Source organism: Babylonia areolata, chromosome 4 (genome assembly GCF_041734735.1).
Source record: "Babylonia areolata isolate BAREFJ2019XMU chromosome 4, ASM4173473v1, whole genome shotgun sequence".
Classification (NCBI taxonomy): Eukaryota; Metazoa; Mollusca; class Gastropoda; order Neogastropoda; family Buccinidae; genus Babylonia; species Babylonia areolata.
Genome location: NC_134879.1, coordinates 10,835,510 through 10,854,849, shown reverse-complemented (window position 1 = coordinate 10,854,849; position 19,340 = coordinate 10,835,510). Strand labels below are relative to the sequence as shown.

General features: G+C 39.9%; 1 protein-coding gene across 1 annotated transcript in view; it reads right to left on the bottom strand.

Moving 5' to 3' along the window:
- Window positions 1–18,541, bottom strand: part of LOC143280857 (fasciculation and elongation protein zeta-2-like) — a 31,659-nt gene extending 13,118 nt beyond the window's left edge. The window contains exons 1-5 of the mRNA XM_076585577.1: window positions 18,225–18,541; window positions 15,353–15,461; window positions 8,321–8,476; window positions 6,416–6,524; window positions 457–743 (exon numbers count right to left, since the gene is read on the bottom strand). Coding sequence (XP_076441692.1) covers window positions 457–743; window positions 6,416–6,524; window positions 8,321–8,476; window positions 15,353–15,461; window positions 18,225–18,538 — 975 coding nt within the window. The 5' untranslated portion in view covers window positions 18,539–18,541. The remainder of the gene's footprint in view (window positions 1–456; window positions 744–6,415; window positions 6,525–8,320; window positions 8,477–15,352; window positions 15,462–18,224) is intronic.
- Window positions 18,542–19,340: the final 799 nt, after the last annotated feature.

Here is a 19,340-nt window from a genome sequence, read left to right as displayed (position 1 = left end):
CTGCTTCACCTCCCTCCCCCCCCCCCCCTCTCTCTCTCTCTCTCTCTCTCACTCAGAATCAAACACATACACAGACATGAACACAAACACAAACACACACACACACAAACGCACATGCACGCGCACACACAGAGTCAAACATATACATAAATACAAGCACATGCAGAAACACACAGTCACTTACACACACACACACACACACACACACACACACATACACACACACACACACACGCACACATAACACAAAACGACAAACTCTCACTATTCATGCTAACACACGTGGGGAATAAACACTGACTGGACTAAAAGATCAAACTTTTGACTTTCCACACAACAGTCACAGGCTGTCACCCACCCACTCCACTCGTTTGGCCTTCCCAGTGCCTCCACCCCCACCCCCCCCCCCCCCCCACCCCCCACGCCCCACCCCCACACCCCCACACCCCCACTCACCGTACTGCCAGTTTCACTGGTGGGACTGGTCGCCTGCACCACCGGCACCCCACCAGGCAGATCACTGGGGCGATTCTTCTGCTTCTTCTTCCGGTCGGCGTTTGTGTCGCGGCGCTTCTTCTGGATGGAGAGGAGGAGGGAGATGAAGGAGTTCTTCAGCTCCTTGTCATAGTCCAGCTCGTCCCGCAGGGCCAGCTCTGTCACCAGCAGCTCCGACAGCTCCTTGATGCTCCCCTCGTACTCTGCCAGCAGCTCATGCAGCTCCGCGCACGTCATGTCCTTCAACTCTGGAGACAGAAAAAAAGAAGGGAAAAGAAACAAAAATATAAATATGTATATAGATATCCACACACGTCATGTCCTTCAACTCTGGAGACAGAAAAAAAGAAGGAAAAAGAAACAAAAATATAAATATGTATATAGATATCCACACACGTCATGTCCTTCAACTCTGGAGACAGAAAAAAAGAAGGGAAAAGAAACAAAAATATAAATATGTATATAGATATCCACACACGTCATGTCCTTCAACTCTGGAGACAGAAAAAAAGAAGGGAAAAGAAACAAAAATATAAATATGTATATAGATATCCACACACGTCATGTCCTTCAACTCTGGAGACAGAAAAAAAGAAGGGAAAAGAAACAAAAATATAAAAATGTATATAGATATCCACACACATCATGTCTTTCAACTCTGGAGACAGAAAAAAAAACAGAAGGGAGAAAAAAAACAACCCAGAAACAAATAATGTCTTTTGTCCTGTCCAGACTAGATTACTGCAATTCTACCTTAGCAGGTTTACCATCTTCCTCTCTTGTTAGACTACAGAAAGTACAGAACAATGCTGCAAAACTTGTCCTAGCAAAAAAGAAATCTGATCATGTCACACCTCTTTTGCATCAGTTACACTGGTTTCCTATAGAGTCCCGCATTCACTATAAACTAGCGACACTTGCCTTCCAACATTTTGATGAATCTCTTCCCCCGGATCTCTCCTCTGTGCTGGAAACGTATGAACCATGTAGAACGCTAAGATCCAGTTCCAAACTGTTACTTAAAGTCCCAAGAACTAATTTAAAATGTGCAGGGAAAAGGTCTTTTATGGCTGAAGTACCCCAAATTTGGAATTCTTTCCCATTGTCCCTCAGAAATGCTCCTGATCTCCGGACCTTCAAGTCAGATCTGAAAACGCACCTTTTCCGCAAACATTTCTGTACTCAGCACGATGGATAGTCCAAAGTCTGTTTGCCACATGGAGTTTTATGCTACTGCTAGAGATATTTATACTCACGTAATCCTATTTTAGTGTAGTCGATATATTTAAAGTGTCTGGGCGCGTGCGCACGCATGCGTGTGTGTGTGTGCGCGTGCACGCGCGCACGAGCGAGTGTGAGTGTGCGTGCACATGTATGTGTGTTTCTAAAAAATGTGTGTTTTTAAGGAATGTATTTCTTTTTAATCTAAGCATTATTTACTTGATATTTTTATTGTTTGGTGGATCATGCTTTTTTATTCATTCTGTGAACGCATCGGATTGAGCTGTTGTAATGTTTTATGTTATGTTTATATCTGGCTCGATGATGTAAGGCGCTTTGAGCAGCATTAGTACTGGATATCGCACCACAGAAAAGTTATGAATTATTATTATTATTATTATTATGTCCTTCAACTCTAGAGACAGAAATGGGGAGAGAAAAAAAAAAAACAGGGACAAATAAACAAAGATATCAGCACATGTCCTGTCCTTCAAATCTGGACAGAGAAAAGGGAAAAAAAAACAGAAACAGATGAATGAAGATATTGGTGCACATCATGTTCTTCAAATCTGGAGAGAGAGAAAAAAAGGGAGAAAAAAAAAAATATATATATATATACGTAGATATCCACACACACCATCATCATGTCTTTCAACTCTGAAGAGAAAAAGAAAAAACAGAAGCAAATAAATGAAGATATCACATCAACTGAGGAGCTTTAGAATGTTTGGAACATTTTTTAACTAGCATTCCAATTGAAATATTTATTGATTTGTATTAATCTAATAATATCCTTTCATAACAACTTATACCAAAAGTGAGGAGCTTTATAATGTTGGGATATTATTCAGCTCCCTGCTTAGAATACTGACCCATTTGCATTAATCCAATGATACACTTTTGTATAAACTTAGATATGTCAAAATTGAGGATCTTTAGAATGTTTTAACAATAACAGTTTAGCTTTTGCTTGAAATTGAATACTGACTAGTTTGTATTTATAATATGCTTTTCATACGAACTGATACCCACAGACCACAAGAGGTCTAGAGGGCATGTCAGCAACACAGCTTGATCAACAGACAAACCGAGAAATGACTGGTCTTCATATGAACGACCTGAGAAAAAAAAAAAGATCAAACACACATGCACATGCAGACGCAAATGTATGCAAACACAGAGAAACACAGACAGACAGACAAATACACACACACAAATACTTTGTTTAATGTCACTCTTTGTGAAAAGATGTCAAATTGAAGAACCTGCGCGTGCACGCACACACACACACACACACACACACATATGCACACACACACACGCTCACACACACACTGCATACATACACACAAACACACACACACTGACATTCTCTCAATCTCTCTCTCTCTCTCACTCTCTCTCATTCCCTCACTCACATCCTATCCCTCCATTTCTCTTTTATACATGTACACACATAACTTTACACCCATCGCCCATACATTTCTTTGCGTGCACAGTTTCTTGAACAAGACCACACTGCTTTTAAGAAAGCATACATAAAACATTAAAAGCTCAGCTGTTCCCCAGGAAGAGGCCTGCCTGAGATGCCAACAGCAGCAACACAACACTCCCTTCTCATTTCCTTTCTTCACAGAATAAAGGTCAAGGGATTGAAAGGGGGAGGGGGGGCAGCCAGAGAATTCAGGACACAGGCACTCAACAAAGCATCCTTTTCCTTGTCGGTATTTTCCCTTTTATTGTGCTATTCCTGTATTTTCTAAGGTCGGGTGTTTCGCAATGTTTTGTCTGTCTGCTGCAAGCTGTTGTGTCAGTTGTCTTGTAACACAGATCTTGCCTTCATCTGAACTGATGATTCCTGTCAAACTATCAACAATAGGGATCTAAGTTTCTTTTTTAGATCAGACTTTCAGCCTCTCCATTTTTGCAGGACCATTTTGCAAACTGTGTCTTGTAATTTGTCTGGAAATCTAGTTTCCTTTAGTTTGCAGTTCAGGTTCAGCTTAGCTGCCTTAAGTCCAACCATTAGGTTAAAAATATCAACATTCAATGATTCATGTAATGTGTATATATCTGAAGAGAAAAAAGACATAAATAAACATGAAAGAAAATGAAGTAACAAATCAAGGGGTGGGGGGTAGAATCAGGGAGAAATAACTCAAAATTTCATCAACAAAAAACTTCTATCAGGAACCTATGACGAGGGGCCAAGGGAGGGGTTAGTAGAGAGAAAAAAAAAAAAAAAAAAAAAAAACTGAGCCAAAACAGAGCAGACTGGGAGCCCACTGTGTGATTCACAGGATTCTCAAGCACTTCAGCTGAGAAGGAAGTAGGTGGTTGAGGCAGCTGACAGCCCTGAGAAAGCATTTTGTACAGCACAGCACAGATGTGTGCAGCAAGTGGGGCTAACTTTGAACAGAACGAACTTCCCCTCTGACAGCTCCTCTTCTCTGCCTGTGAGAACCCCTGTCTTTAGCAATTTGAACTGTACCTGTTTTATTTCCTCTTTAAAAGGGACTTGGGGAAAGGAAATGAATGGGGGGGGTGCCGGATGGGGGGGGGGCGGGGTCTGGGGGGGGGGGTGAAGGGATGGAGGGGGGGTGGGGGTGGGGGGGCAAGAGCAAAAAGAGACAGGTGAGGAAAGAGGGAGAAGAGAGCTTGGCAGAGAAAGACACAGACAGGCCTGCAAACAGAAAGACAAGAGTGACACAAACAGAGATGCACAGGCACACAGACAGATCAAAACTAGAGAGGAGCCTAAAGTGTCGTCATCTGATGCCCTTTTCTTTTTGTGTGTGTTTCAACAACAGTGCCACAGCCAGTAAATAATTCAAACCATCAGATATCCAAAATGACAGGAAAATCAGCTATGTTGTTTCTGGCAGGGTTTTTTTTTTTGTTGTTGTTGTTGTTGCTGTTGTTTTTGTTTGTTTTTTTTCTTTTCTTTCTCTCCCCTCCTCCTTGGCTTTGACATTCACAAAAAATATTGAGCTTTCTCACCCTACCTGAGTGCCATTTAGGCAGTCATACTCTGTTTTCCTGGGTAGATTAAGTTCTGAATTATGAATCTAGGTACAATGTTAGTGCACAGTATAAAGGGCAGAGTGCATGAGAGAACAGAGAGAAAAAGGCAAAGATATAAATCAGGTTCTGGTGACAATCACAAGCATGATAATTATAATCTACAAATCCTGTAAACTGACATGTTAAATTGCTAACCCACACAAAAACACAGTCACACAAACACCCAACTATTAATGGCTAAACTAAAAAAACAAACAATAGCTCTTGCTTTGAAAATTATCTTTTAACATTAGTCTGTGTATGACTGTTTTGTACCCCGTCATGATGGCAGTCGTACTCCATTTTCAGGGGTGTGTCACTTCTGTCTGCCTTCATTGTCTTCACACTGCATTATTTCTCTCCCTCCCCTTCTGTGACCCCCCCCACCCCCATCCCTCCACACCCACACCCCCCTTTCCCCTGCCCCCCAGCCCTCAAAAAAATTTAATCACAATCCTAAACAATAGTTTTTTTTAAAGATCGATGTCTTATATACCATGATAGCCACAATACAAGACAGCATAATAATAATGATGATGATGATGATGATAATAATAATTTTATTACCAACAATAATTTCTTTTAAGAACAAAGGGAAAAATAGTGATGATGATGATGAGAATGACGATAATAATAATAATTATTATTATCATAATAATAATAAAAAGAACAGTAGTACAAAAAAAAGGAAAAAAAGATCAACTCCACTAATATCTATGACAGTGAACAAATGTTCTGATATATATATATATATATAATGATACATTATTGAACAATATCTCCATATATCGATCCAGACAGCCTGCTGCAAAACAACAGCCCAGATGGTGCCAGGCAGTGCAACAGAAACGTTACCTTGATGCTCCGTTTACGCTACAGCGAACATATTCAATTAGTCTTCGTTTCGGCAACCGACTGGATGCCTATGGAACTGAGTTGCTGAACTAGATCTGACGATAATACTACAGAGGACAATGGTTGCTATCAATACAATAAGAGTGCACCGACAGTTATCAATACAACAGAAGGAAAGAGAGTGCAGGCTTTTGTATGTCTTTTTCAGTAATGAGGGATAGTTTCCAGCAGATATTGATTGCCACAGCATTTATTACATTTCTGTCTCTGTCATCTCTGTTTCTTTGCATGCATGTGTGTACAAGTGTGCATGTACTGACTGGTCATTGATATATCATCTATTCACTACAGTGATTTTAGACAGGTCTGCTCATGCGTGCACGAGTACGTGTGTGTCACTGGGTGTCATGCGTATTATATCATCTTGAGATATATATATATACTGGTAAGGACTAGGGCTCTGCCGGTCGGGGCTTGATCCCGGGGGCCGCTTCGGTAGCCGTAAAGGCCTGGTCCTGATGACTGAAACAGTTGATGGCTCCCCCCCCCACCCCCTCCCAACCCATCCACCCACCCACCACTGGGCCCACCATTCTACACCCTCCATTCCATCACCTAGGAAGGTGGATCATGCTGCTGCGCTCCTCCCCATTACGGTGTCAGAATGGTAAACGTGATGACCGTGGACTCCTAACAGGAAGAAGAAGAAGAAGTAAGTGGTATATAAAAGAATGTGCATACATGTGTGCTGGGGTCACACACACAAAGAACACTAACTTACCAGCTTCTTTGTAACAAGGCAATTTGGCAAGCATGGCTTTCAGCTCCGAGTACTGCTCATCCTCAGCAATCATGAGGTTCTCTGAGTCATCATCTTCTGTGGAGGGGTCCTGCAACATTCACACTTCTTACTAAGTATAACAAAGACAACTGGGGAGAAGGTGTGTGTGTGTGTGTGTGTGTGTGTGTGTGTGTGTGTGTGTGTGTGTGTGTGTGCGCGCGCGCGCGTGTGTGTGCGTGTCTGTGTGTGTGTCTGTGTGTGTCTGTGTCTGTGAGTCTGTGTCTGCATCTGTCTGTGTCTGTGTGTGCGTCTGTGTCAATGTCTGTTTCTGTCTCTAAGTGTACATTTTTCATGTATACCAATAACCATAAAACCAAACTGGACTCAAAGGCAGCAGCATTTATGTCAATTCAGATTTTGGTTTCCACGAGATGTATTATAGCCCAGTCAACTACTCTGAAAACCTAGTTTGATGTCTTGCTTCCAGTGTATAAAATTCTTTTTCGGGAGCATTCAAGGCACTTTGCTCTCTTGTTATCATCAATGCGTGTCTGTAAAGAAGTGCTGAAACCTTGTTGTCTACCTGTAGAGAAGTGCCTGAATATTGAACAGCACTATCATTTTGCATTTGAATCTGAATACAGGATGTTATATGTTTCTACTCTAAACAGTAAATGGCCCCAGATGTAAAAGATATTTATCACTCCTTGGAGTTGTTCTGTGATTGTTTTTCAATGTTTCAACAGTATCATGCTAATACAGCTATCATCATCATTGAAATGATTAGCTTCTATCACATCAAAATGATGAAATGACAGGGGATGGAGATTTTTTGAAAGAGTTTCTGTGTCATAGATCTTGCCATTAAATGTGATGGGCTATGCTACTATAAACACTTATCTGGTATTTAAGTTTCATATTACCCTGAACATACAAGGTAATATGGAGCAATAATCCCACACTCCATTCCAATCAAAGTAATAGTCTATCTGACTGATCTTTTTGTTCAACCATTATCATAAAATAGAAAGGCTAAATGCAAAACACTTATTCAGCCCCCTACCAAAGACTAACACAGCAACATTGCAGCCAGACCAGTCACACACTATCCCCCCCCAAACAAGACAAAAATCAATAACCATCAGAGGTACCTCGGCATAGGCTTTAATGGGCCCTTTCAGTGAGGTTTTACAAGCACATGTAGTATGTTCAGTTTACACCTGCACGACTTAATAAAGGACTTGTTTTTATAAAGGACTTGTAGGCCTGTATTCTTCCATTCCAGCACTAGTAAAATCTCAGTCACTTCCAAAGCAAATTCAAACTGTAATCACAAGGAAAGCTGTAAGCCTGTTATCATAATTTCTAAAGTGTAGGTTTATACTCGTGTATACATGTATACAAACATGCAGATGTTCACTAATGCAAACATTCATGTACACATGTTGAGGAACTTAAGATTCAGTTTTCAGACACGAGTGTACTGAGAACAGACCCATATAAGGGTATATTATAACAATGCATGCACACACAAGCTCGAACACATGTATGTAATGACATACACTTACACACACATTATATACACAAGATTTTCTTCTTTTTTTTAAATCAAAGTCAAACTGCTGAGATGAACACGCACTGTCAATCAACCACATTTTTCAAAACTCTCATCAACACATGGACTGAACTGTAACAACCACCTGATTACCTACACCCACAAACACACACAAAAAAGAACAGAACAACAATGAAACATGCAACACAAGAACAAAACTGCCATACTACCTTCACAATGCTTTTAACTCACCCCCCCCCCCCCTTCCCAACTCTCCCAACACCCACCACTCCCACCTCCCCAAAATAATGCACAGCACAAGCAAGCCACTGGCCCCTATCTCTGCCTACCTTCATCATGTTTTCAATCTGCCTAATGACATCATCTGCTGTCTCCACAGGGTCGTCATCATCACGGTGCAGACTGGACACAATCAGGGAGTGCATGTCAAAGGCCTGAGCCAGCTCCTCATCATCAGACAGGTCCAGGCCTGGTTGCTCCCGCTCCTTCACCACAAACATCAATCATGTTTATCAATGCTACAGCAGATGAACCAGGTACAATACTATTGGACTTTCAATCTGAGGGTCCTGGTTCTCATCCTGGTATCTGTTGGTTAAGAGTGGACATTTTACCCTTCGTGTCTTTTCACCTGATGAGGATCAAATATGTATACTGTTAAAGATCCTGGAACTCGTGTCAGTGTTTGGTGGTTTGTGGTCAACACAAACATATCCTGCATGCACAGCCCTGAAATCAAGAGTATGGCTGCATACATATGGTGGTGACAAGATTTGTATGTTTATGAATAAACATAAAGTGTACACTCACTGATCTGTACAAGCAAATGTGTGAGATGTAGCCCATGAAAGCAGAAAAAGAACCACTACAGTATCCATCCAGAGTACTTTTTTTCTTTTCTTTTTCCCCTTTTTTCAAGTATTCAGTCTCTGTCAATCAATGGAAAGACAAGATATCAAGAGCTGCTGACAGTTCTAAATAAAAAGTATTCAGTTTTTGTGAATGATTCAAGATGCCAGGACCTGTTCTACCAAGCTGATGAGAACAAATGTCAGATTCAAAGTGATATCACAACATGATAATTGATATCACAATCTGATTACATTTTGACAACTGAATCCATCCTTTTCTTTGTTATGTGTGTATGTATGAGGGCGCAAGTGGAGGGTTGGAGGATAAGGACTAGATGCTGAAATGAGGGTCAAGCCAAAATGACATGATAAATCAGTTTATTTGAATGAATGAATGACTGATAAAAGATCTATAGTATACAACTGCTCCCCCAATTTTCCTCCCTGGAGCCAAAACAAAATCAGGATTTGTATGAATCGAGACAGAATTAGAGACTAACAAAGTTAAACACCTACAAACTCCAGACTTGGACACTAATACATGGACACTGACAACCTCTAGACTTTTCAACATATATATATATATATATATATATACCTGAAACACATTTTCAGCATTACTATTACAGTATTAGGCAGCTAGAATTATAAACAATATGATCACATGCTAACCCATGGGAAAGAACCACACAGATACAGGTCTATCTACAAGGGAACCAGGTAAAGGAAAAGGGAGTTGCACTGGCCACACCCTGAACCAACTTCCAAACAATATCACCAGACAAGCACTGGAAGAGAACTCTCACAAGTGGAAATAAAAGTGGGAAGACCAAGACAGACATTGAAGAGATGCTCAGAGGATATGATGAAGGTAGCCAGATGGACATGGGCCTAACTGAAGAGGACAACCCAAACCCTAGTTTGCTGGAGAAGTGCTATTATGACCCGATGCTCCTCAAAGAGCTCAAAGGAATAAGCTTTAAAAAAACTAAAGTAAAAAAAAAAAAAAAAAATCAACTCAAGACCAATTCCAGATGTGTGGATACTTCAGTACTTATCATCCACACTGTGTGTGTGTCTATATATATATATATATATATATATATATATATATATATATATATATGTATATATGTATGTATATATATATATTAACATAAAATAAAAAGTCAAACGTCCATCATAGTTAATTTACTCTGGTAGTAACTCTCAAGAGGTCTCTTCTGATTAATATCTCAAAAAGTCAATGCTACCAACTCTGACACACCAACCAGTCAGCTATCATGCATATCGTGGAGTGATGGCCTAGAGGTAACGCATCCGCCTAGGAAGCGAGAGAATCTGAGCGCGCTGGTTCGAACTACAGCTCAGCAGCTGATATTTTCTCCCCCTCCACTAGACCTTGAGTTGTGGTCTGGACGCTAGTCATTTGGATGAGGCAATAAACCGAGGTCCCGTGTGCAGCATGCACTTAGCGCACGTAAAAGAACCCGCGGCAACAAAAGGGTTGTTCCTGGCAAAATTCTGCAGAAAAATCCACTTCGATAGGAAAAACAAATAAGACTGCACGCAAGAAAAAAATACAAAAAAGTGGGTGGCACTGCAGAGTAGCAACGCGCTCTCCCTGGGGAGAGCAGCCTGAATTTCACACAGAGAAATCTGTTGTGATAAAAAAGAAATACAAATACAAATAGTGAAATACATCTTTCTTGACTTAAACTGTAAACTTTCCCTCCAAGTCCAACTCATCACCCATCCTCTGTTGTGTTCACCATAGTAATTAACACAACCCAGACAAGAGATAGCGATCGGTCATTAAGAGACAAGATGAATGAGACAATGCGACTGTCAGGCACAGACCACATGCATCATAGTTATGAGGATAGGAATACTGATTAAGAGGTGGCAATGAACACCCAACCCAACAGTGGAGTGTTGGCTTAGGGTTAATGCATCCGCCTAGGAAGCAGAGAATCTGAGCTCCCTGATTTGATTCCCATACATGCCAGTATTTTCTCCCCCTCCACTCAACCTTGAGTGGTGGTCTGCATGCAAGTCATTCACTCAGATGAGATGATAAATCGAGTACCCATATGCAGCACGCACATGGTGTATGTAAAAGAACCCACGGCAACAAAAAGGGTTGTCCCTGGAAAAATTCCACAGAAAAATCCACTTTGAAAGGAAAACAAATAAACCTGCAGGCTGGGGGTGGGGGGTGGGGGGTGGGGGGGGGGGGGTGCAGAAGAAAAAGGGTGGCACTCTAGTTGTATTGACATGCTCTCCCGTGGGAGAGCAGCCCAACTGTCACACAGAGAAAAGACAAAAGAGTAATACAATACAGTACACCACTCCATGACAGAAAACTGCCTGTGGATACTGCCTCCCGAATCCCATTTTTAAGAGAGAAACATCCCTTGTTTACATGTTACTGAAACTGTAGCACTATTTTCACCAACCAAACCCACTCATTGTCATGTATAATAATATGCAACCAAAAAGAAGACCCAGCAATTGAATTATGAAAAACATTGTGTCAGATACTAAGACAGCATCCGGATGTTGTAGATGTGTTAATAAACGGAGACAGGGCAGACAGCAGACATGCACCCGGCAGAAGAAACACTCAACTTGATGGACGTCTCTGACATCTCATGGGGCATGTCTCACACTTCTTTTTGTTGTTGTTGTTGCATTTGTCACATTTTCAAGGCTGCAGCTCCCAGAACATCATTCACATGGCCTACAATGCTACAAGTATTTTAAAGACTGCCATTTTGGCCTGCAGTCATACTCCATTTTCAGAGGCATTTGAATTTATAATACAATATATATATATATATATATATATATATATATATATATTATTATATATATATATAAAGAGAGAGAGAGAGAGAGAGAGAGAGAGAGATCAATATTATTATTCATTACAATATAATCATATCAAATCAAATGGCCAATCTTTCTTTCTCCCCATATGGCCTATGACTAAGATAAAATACCACCAGTTACCACCACCTATAACGGTAGCATAATGTGAACATGATTGTCCTGGCATGACAAATGCACAAGTAACTTGAGTTAGCGCACAAATATGCTGGAATTCAACTCTGTTACTAAATATAACAACGGGTGCACATGAGTTTGTTTCTGCATGGCATTATCATGATTATGACTTCTTTCCGCTGTGTGTGTCTCTGTGTGTGTGTGTGTGTGTGTGTGTGTGTGTGTGTGTCTGTGTCTGTATTCTCTCCTTGCCAGGGAATTTTAGGATTCAGCAGTAATAACAAAAATATTTTTTAAATTCTAGTACAAAAACTATACAAGATGCACAGGCAAAGTAAACATTTTTGCAACAGAAAATGAACATATATGGAGTCTGATTCTGAGCTTTTCTTCCCATTAATTTTTACACACAGAGAAATCTGTTGTGATAAAAAAGAAATACAAATACAAATACAAATAAATGTTATTTCAAAGTGATGCTAAGTAATATATATAATAATTTTTGTGCATCAAAAAGGTCTTCTTCCACCTCCACAGAATGACACCCAAAAAGAAAATACATGTATACAAAATACAAGTGGAAATGGCATGCTTAGAGTCAGATTGTACAGGTCTATAGAAGAAAATAAAACAGGTTATATGTTCATGATAACAATCGCAACACTTGTAAACATGTAAGTGAAAAAATGTCGCAACAATGACAATCGAGGGTTCTGTCAAGATAAAAAGTCAATCATATTTTCAGAAACAGCAATTAAGCTTTTCTTTTTCTTTACACCAAAGTGCGTTCCTCTTTTTGAGGGGGGAAACTCTCTGATGATCATTACTCCAAGGTCCACACCCCCCTGTTTGAAACTGATCCAATAAAGTGTTTGCTGTACATTCAGTTTGCCTGGTCAAGTGATCAGTGACAAAAAGCATGAAATGATATAAACTCGAGATTCAGGTCCATTGCCTGTCAACCCTGGTTTTCAAGAAAATCTTGGACTATTGGCTGTTGTCCAGTTCCTGCTAGATGAACGTTGTGAAAGACAGTTCACAGACATCATGGCCACACCCCTTCCCCACACCCTCTGTTTGGTCTTCAACCTATCGTCTCAGTCTTACACCACTCCATTCTCTCTTCTCTCGCTCTTCTCAAATTATACGAACGTACTGCACCCCTACTCAGTCAATGTCAGTCAAATGCTCAAAATTGATGTCTGATCAGATAGATGGACAGGACAAAATGTTGAATATTGCTGTCAGTTCCGTCACTGTCATTATCACCTGTGATTTACACCAATTATCAGCCAAGATATGCATCACTCATTGTTATTTGCACACATAGTAACATAATAATCTGCACAACCTGCAAATTTGTGTAAATCTGCAGACTGGGACCACTGTCTTAGCTGGAAAACGTTTCCGATGTTCATTTTGCATACGACACAAACCCACTTTTCAGGCACACTCAACGAAGTCGTGCTAACGAAACATAAACTGATAAAGAAGGGGTCATCTACCTGACATTGCTCACTTAATCCGAATGTTTCTAATCCAGACACATTAAAATAACCATTCAGAGTCTGCTTGTGTTCACTGAACCAAACTCTGATGAAGGAAAAATCAGAACAGATGCAGGACATCAGTGGATGTCTTATACTATAGGTACTATTACCAGTATCACTATCAGGCAACATTTTGAGTAGGACTAAAGCAGTAAAGGGGTTAAGTTAATGTTCCGGTATCTCACATGCTCTTGATAATAAAATACTGATCTTCTACTAGTACACATGTATAGGATACAGACAGGGGAGCCTTTTGAGTGCCATCCAAGGTATTGCAATAGCATATTTCCTGTAATGCTATCAGTTTCACACAGAGCAGTGTATCATATGGCACTGTGCCAAATATACATGTACTGGCCAGATTCTCAAACTAATAACATATTTGGATGTGGCATCCCCTCCCCCACCCTCTCTTTTAAGTAACTGAACTGTACCTAACATTATGATCTTGTTCATGCTGACATACCATAAAGAAACTGCACATTTATTTTTCTCAACAATTTATCAGATGTGCCACTATAGCCTGACCTGGCACAACAAACCTGCTAAAATAGCTGCCATGCATAATTTACTAGCACTGAACTCACTGAACAGATTTGTAAACTAGATCAGCAGAACTACTCGCAATGAATTCAACCCAGATCCACTTTGCCACCGAAACCACAATTCCGGCAATAAAGTGAAACACCTACACTCCCAAATACCCATCCTACTTCTGACAAGAGAAAAAAACAGGGTGACTGCAAAAGCCACACAAACTTGACCCTTGTATTCATGGATATATCAATCTACACACACACACACACACACACACACACCACACACACACACACACACACACGCACAAACATACACACACTATTGCAAACATATCCTCTCTCTCTCCGTCCCTCTCTCTTGATAACATTCAAGTTTCTCTCTCTTTCTCTCTCTCTTCTCTCTCTCTCTCACTCTCACCACACACACACACACACACACACACATACACACACACACACACAAACACACAAGCACCCACAAGCATTCACTCAGGCAAGCTTTTTTTAAGTTGGACCAGTGGTAGGCCCAATCAATACCAACACCAGCTGAGGGCATGAAGTGAAAGATCTTGAGCTCTATGCATGCTCTTGATTGGAGCTTGGTACCCTGCTTTGAAGGTGGAACTAGTCACAGACTGTGAATCACAACAATACCTCTTTTACTGACATTGCTGAAATGCTCCAAAGTTCTTCTTCAAGATTTTATTAGCTCCAGCCGCTTCCTAAGAGCAAAACCATTTAAGCAATAAAATAAACCAGCGCGGATACAGGTATTATTATTCCCCCAAGCATATACACAAACACACAATAGACATAAGTTGTGTATAACTGCACACATGCGTTCAAGGCACTGGAATTAGAATTTGAATCTTGAACATATACCACCTTGGACAAAGTTCTATCAACACCACTACATGTATTTAATAAAGGGAGTTATAGAGGAGACACACTGCTTTGTGTTTTGACTTTAGTCAGCAGAAATAAAACCAGTGGAAAAGAAAATGTAAAATGGTGAAAAGTGGTGATCTATTATTATCAACTAGTTGGGGAGAGGGGTGGGGGTTGTTGTTTTTCTATCATAATGATAATTTATTGGTTGTTCAAACCCCCCAAAAAAATTTTCAAATGGTCAGTACATCACCACATGATTTTTCTTTCTTTCTTCTTTTTTTTTAAAGTATGAATGGATGATGGACAGATTTATGAACAGTCTTTAAGACAATGAGGCAGTGAGAGTAAGACACGTGGAATATCATAATTGATCTTTATTATCACAAATTTTCATTCATATTTACTCATTTAAAATTTTAAAATTCAATGTTTATAACATCAAATATGCTTTGCTCCTCAGGAAGACATTATAATAAATCCCCTATATGAATTGCAATGATTGCTTTTTACAACTGGCTTACCTGTCTTTCTTGTAAATGAAGCACCCGGTTTTGTAACTGTCGTGCATATGTTTTGGACCAGTCTATAGGAAGTATATTTCCAAAATTTCCTGTGATTGTCCACCACATCCTGAAAAAACATATAAAAAATCATAACACAAAGACAAGCAACTTGGCAATTTAACTTGATGCTGACTGGTGGTATAAAATGCTGCTTCCAAAGAAAAAAATATATATATATATATCTTTTATTCCCACAGCAATGTCTGTTTTAAATGATTCCATGCACTGACACAACACAGCTGTTTGTAAACTGTATATGTGATTTGAATGTTTTGTCATTTAGTGATTTACATTCACCTTCTACTGGCATGTCTATTATTTTAATTTAGCTTTTAATATGCGGCTATATCTAAAAGATAAAATGATTTAATAACGGAGTATTTCTTTCAAAGGGAATATTTGTTTTACTGCTCACTTGTTTCCATATTTCATTGTTGCCCTGTGTGTGTGTGTGTGTGTGTGTGTGTGTGTGTGTGTGTGTGTGTGTGTGTGAGAGAGAGAGAGAGAGAGAGAGAGAGAGCACACATGCATGCATGTGTCTGTCACTTTGTGGGAGTGGGTGGGTGAGTCTGACTGGTTGGATTTGTGAATGGTTTCCATTCCAACACACCCCACCTATCCCCCTTCTGGATAATTTGAAATCAAGTTTATTTTCAAAGGCAGGCATTTTGGAGGGGGGCGGGGGTGTTAAAACTAGCATCTGTGTCAAATGTTCATGTTTTTTACTGTCTGGATTACAATATGATAAACATAATTTACTGTTATGCTCTTGCTTCCTTCCCTCTTACACTGCTTTCCCACACAACCTCCCCCATTATGGTCATGTGAGCGAGTGTTTTTTCACTTTGGGTTTGAATGCAATTTTAATGTAAATGCTGTGCATAAAATAAAATACCGTGTAAACCTGCACACATAACTTCAGAAGAATAAAAAAAAATTTATTTTTAAAAAGAGCAATCAATTAATCATAATTCAGTTTGCAATTTCTGATCATGCTGCTTTACAAAATAGTTCAGATTAGAACTAGAGATAAACTTTATAAAGAATAGAATGCCTACAAGAGATACCAACGTGTCACTGAAAAACATGTGAGAGCATGACATCACTCCTAGTGCAGTGTCTTGTTTCAGTAGCTGTTTTGCTCTCACTCCCAACCCAGCCAGTGCAAAGTGGGAGGCATTCACAAAAATTCTAATGCAGTTTACAGTATGTGCATTTTAACACAAAAAGCAAGCGTAGTCAGTCTGTCTTGATGTCTGCCCATATCTATCATATAATTTATATGCTAGTGTTTGAAGTGTACTTGAATCTGATGCTTCAGTGCATACCGCCACATCTAATTAAAAAAAAAGTAATATCAATTAAAGTAGAGAGCAGAAACTGAATGTGTGTATATCACTATATGCATATAATGTGTGTACATGTGTATGCATGTGTGAAAATAGAGTATGACGGCCTACATCAGTACCACTACATCATGGTGAGACAAAAATGATGATAAAATCATCTGAGTCATTTCCCCTGTGAATTTTAACATGCTATATAGCAACAGGGCATGAATGCATAAGAAGAAGAAACAATAGAACTTTAAAATTATCTCACTGACATTAATCGACAAGCAAAAACATTGGAAAAAAAAACATACTAAATCTTATACTAAACAGCCAGTATGCAATGGAACCAGGGTTGGTACCAAGATTAATAATACAAGTTAACCAAACCTTGCTAAAAAGTACATCTTTGTCCAGTTCTATCAAGTCTTTTTTTAACACTAAACTAATAGTAATACATCACAGTGTTTTGTTTGTTTGTTTTTTTAACTAAGCATTCTATTTGACTCTGCCTATAAATGTAGAGAGTCCAGGGGGTGCGGAGTGGATGTGGGTGTTTGCGCATGCATGTGTGTATGATCTGCTTGCATGTGGCAAGACAGGCAGATGAGCACAAATAAAGTGAATAAACAAGTGTGGGCCTGTACTTTTTTGTTTAGATCGATTATGCTTCTTTGTGTATGATAGCAAATACTGTATGAAAACATGCTCTTGCCTGAACTAGTGTGTGTGTGTGTGTGTGTGTGTGTGTGTGTGTGTGTGTGTGTGTGTCTGTGTCTCTGTGTGTCTGTGTCTGTGTCCGTGTGAGTGTGTGTGTGTGTGTTTGTTTTGTGTGTATGTGTGCGTGTGTGTATGTGTGCCAATGTGTTTTGATGTTTGAGAGTATTTTACTTCTTATTTGTGTTAATCTGACACTGAATGTGTATGCCAAGTCACAGGAAGATGTGTGAGTGTGTGATGTGTGTGTGTGTGTGTGTGTGTGTGTGTGTGTGTGTGTCTGTCTGTCTGTCTCTGTGTGTCTGTCTGTGTCAGTGTGTGTCTGTGTGTTGTGAACACACATGATGGAGTACTAATACTAAAGTTATACTTCAACAGTGTTTGAATCTGGATGTCTAACTAATATACAGACTGTACACGTGTATAAACCTGGTGCAGATTTGTCGGGATCACGTTTTGCAATTTCACTCGGTATGGGTTATTCCATCTTGTCCACAATGAACTGTTAACGTCATTATCATATAATAGGAATTAACCATAATATATCTATATGACCAATGGCAAAAATGTTTCGTTCCTTTGCCAACACGTCAAGAAAAAAAAAGTTGGCATTATATCGGTAAGTTAACCACTAAGTAGCAGCAGCCGACTCCATGCCAGCAACGTTCTGTTGCTGGAACTGGAAGCCAACTTCACGATCGATGGCTCCAGTAGGCCAGTGTGAAAGCACTGTGAAACGGATCCTACAGATATCCAAAAAAAGACAATAAACACATACTTACTGACAGTCGCTCATTATTTCTTCCTGTGAACGAATCTGAACTGGTGCAATTTTTTCCACTTGCTCTTCAAAATTACAAAAACAGTTCGAGATCTTTTCGTCGAATGAATTCACAAGATCTTCCAATGAACCTGAACATGCTTCCCGAAAATTTTCTGCCACTGTGCCGTTATTTGTCATTTGTTGTGTCTGTTCAGTTGAGGTATCCTTGTTTGAATTCATGTTGTCCAAATTAGCACTCTGAAAGTCGTGATATTCATTCCATTCTTCGTTTTCGAATGCTGCCAGTGGAGCTTCGAACTGTAGCTCCGCCATATTCAGAACTCTCTCACACTGCCTGACTGATAATACGACCTTGACCTGAGTGTTAACCTTTCACCTTCCAATCGTCTGCTCTTCGTCGGCAACTTTGCGTCACGGCAGTCTGAATGAAGTTTTATTTCACAAGAACTGGAACAATATTATGATTGGGAGGGGGTGTACGAGTAAATATGTCTCTCTCTATGTCTCGATGTCTACACATGGCTTACAAAACGATGGACCGATTTCCGTGTCCCCTCCCTCCCCCACACACCATGGTCTTCGCGAAACAGAGGGCCATGCAGCACGCAGGCACGCACGCACACACACACACACACACACCATTTTTACAGTGAAAAAAAATAACAACCATATAAGCAACTGATTCTATGCTATCAATAATTATTTACAATGCAGTGTTTTAGTATGAGTTCAAGTAACATATATCATTTGACAAGTTCATTCAAGAAGCAGCCGGGCTGTATGGTGAGCCAAAAAAAAAAAAAAAAAAATGTAATTCAGCCGATTCAAGAGTCTTCTCATTCACCTACTTCTCCTTCTTTTCTGTGAAATTGGGGCGCCGCACAAACTGAGAACTTGACGTACTTAGTTGTTCACTAGTCAAGTTCCTCCAGATTTGTCGGTTCTGGGTCGGCTCTCCAAAATCATGTCAGTGAATTTCCTGTCCATTCTGCAATGTTAAGTCCATCTCTCTCTCTCTCTCTCTCTCTCTCTCTCTGTTTTTCCCTTGGCACGGCATCCCTCCCTCAACAGCACCGGCCTTGGACTAGAAATAAGTCACGTTGTTATTATACGG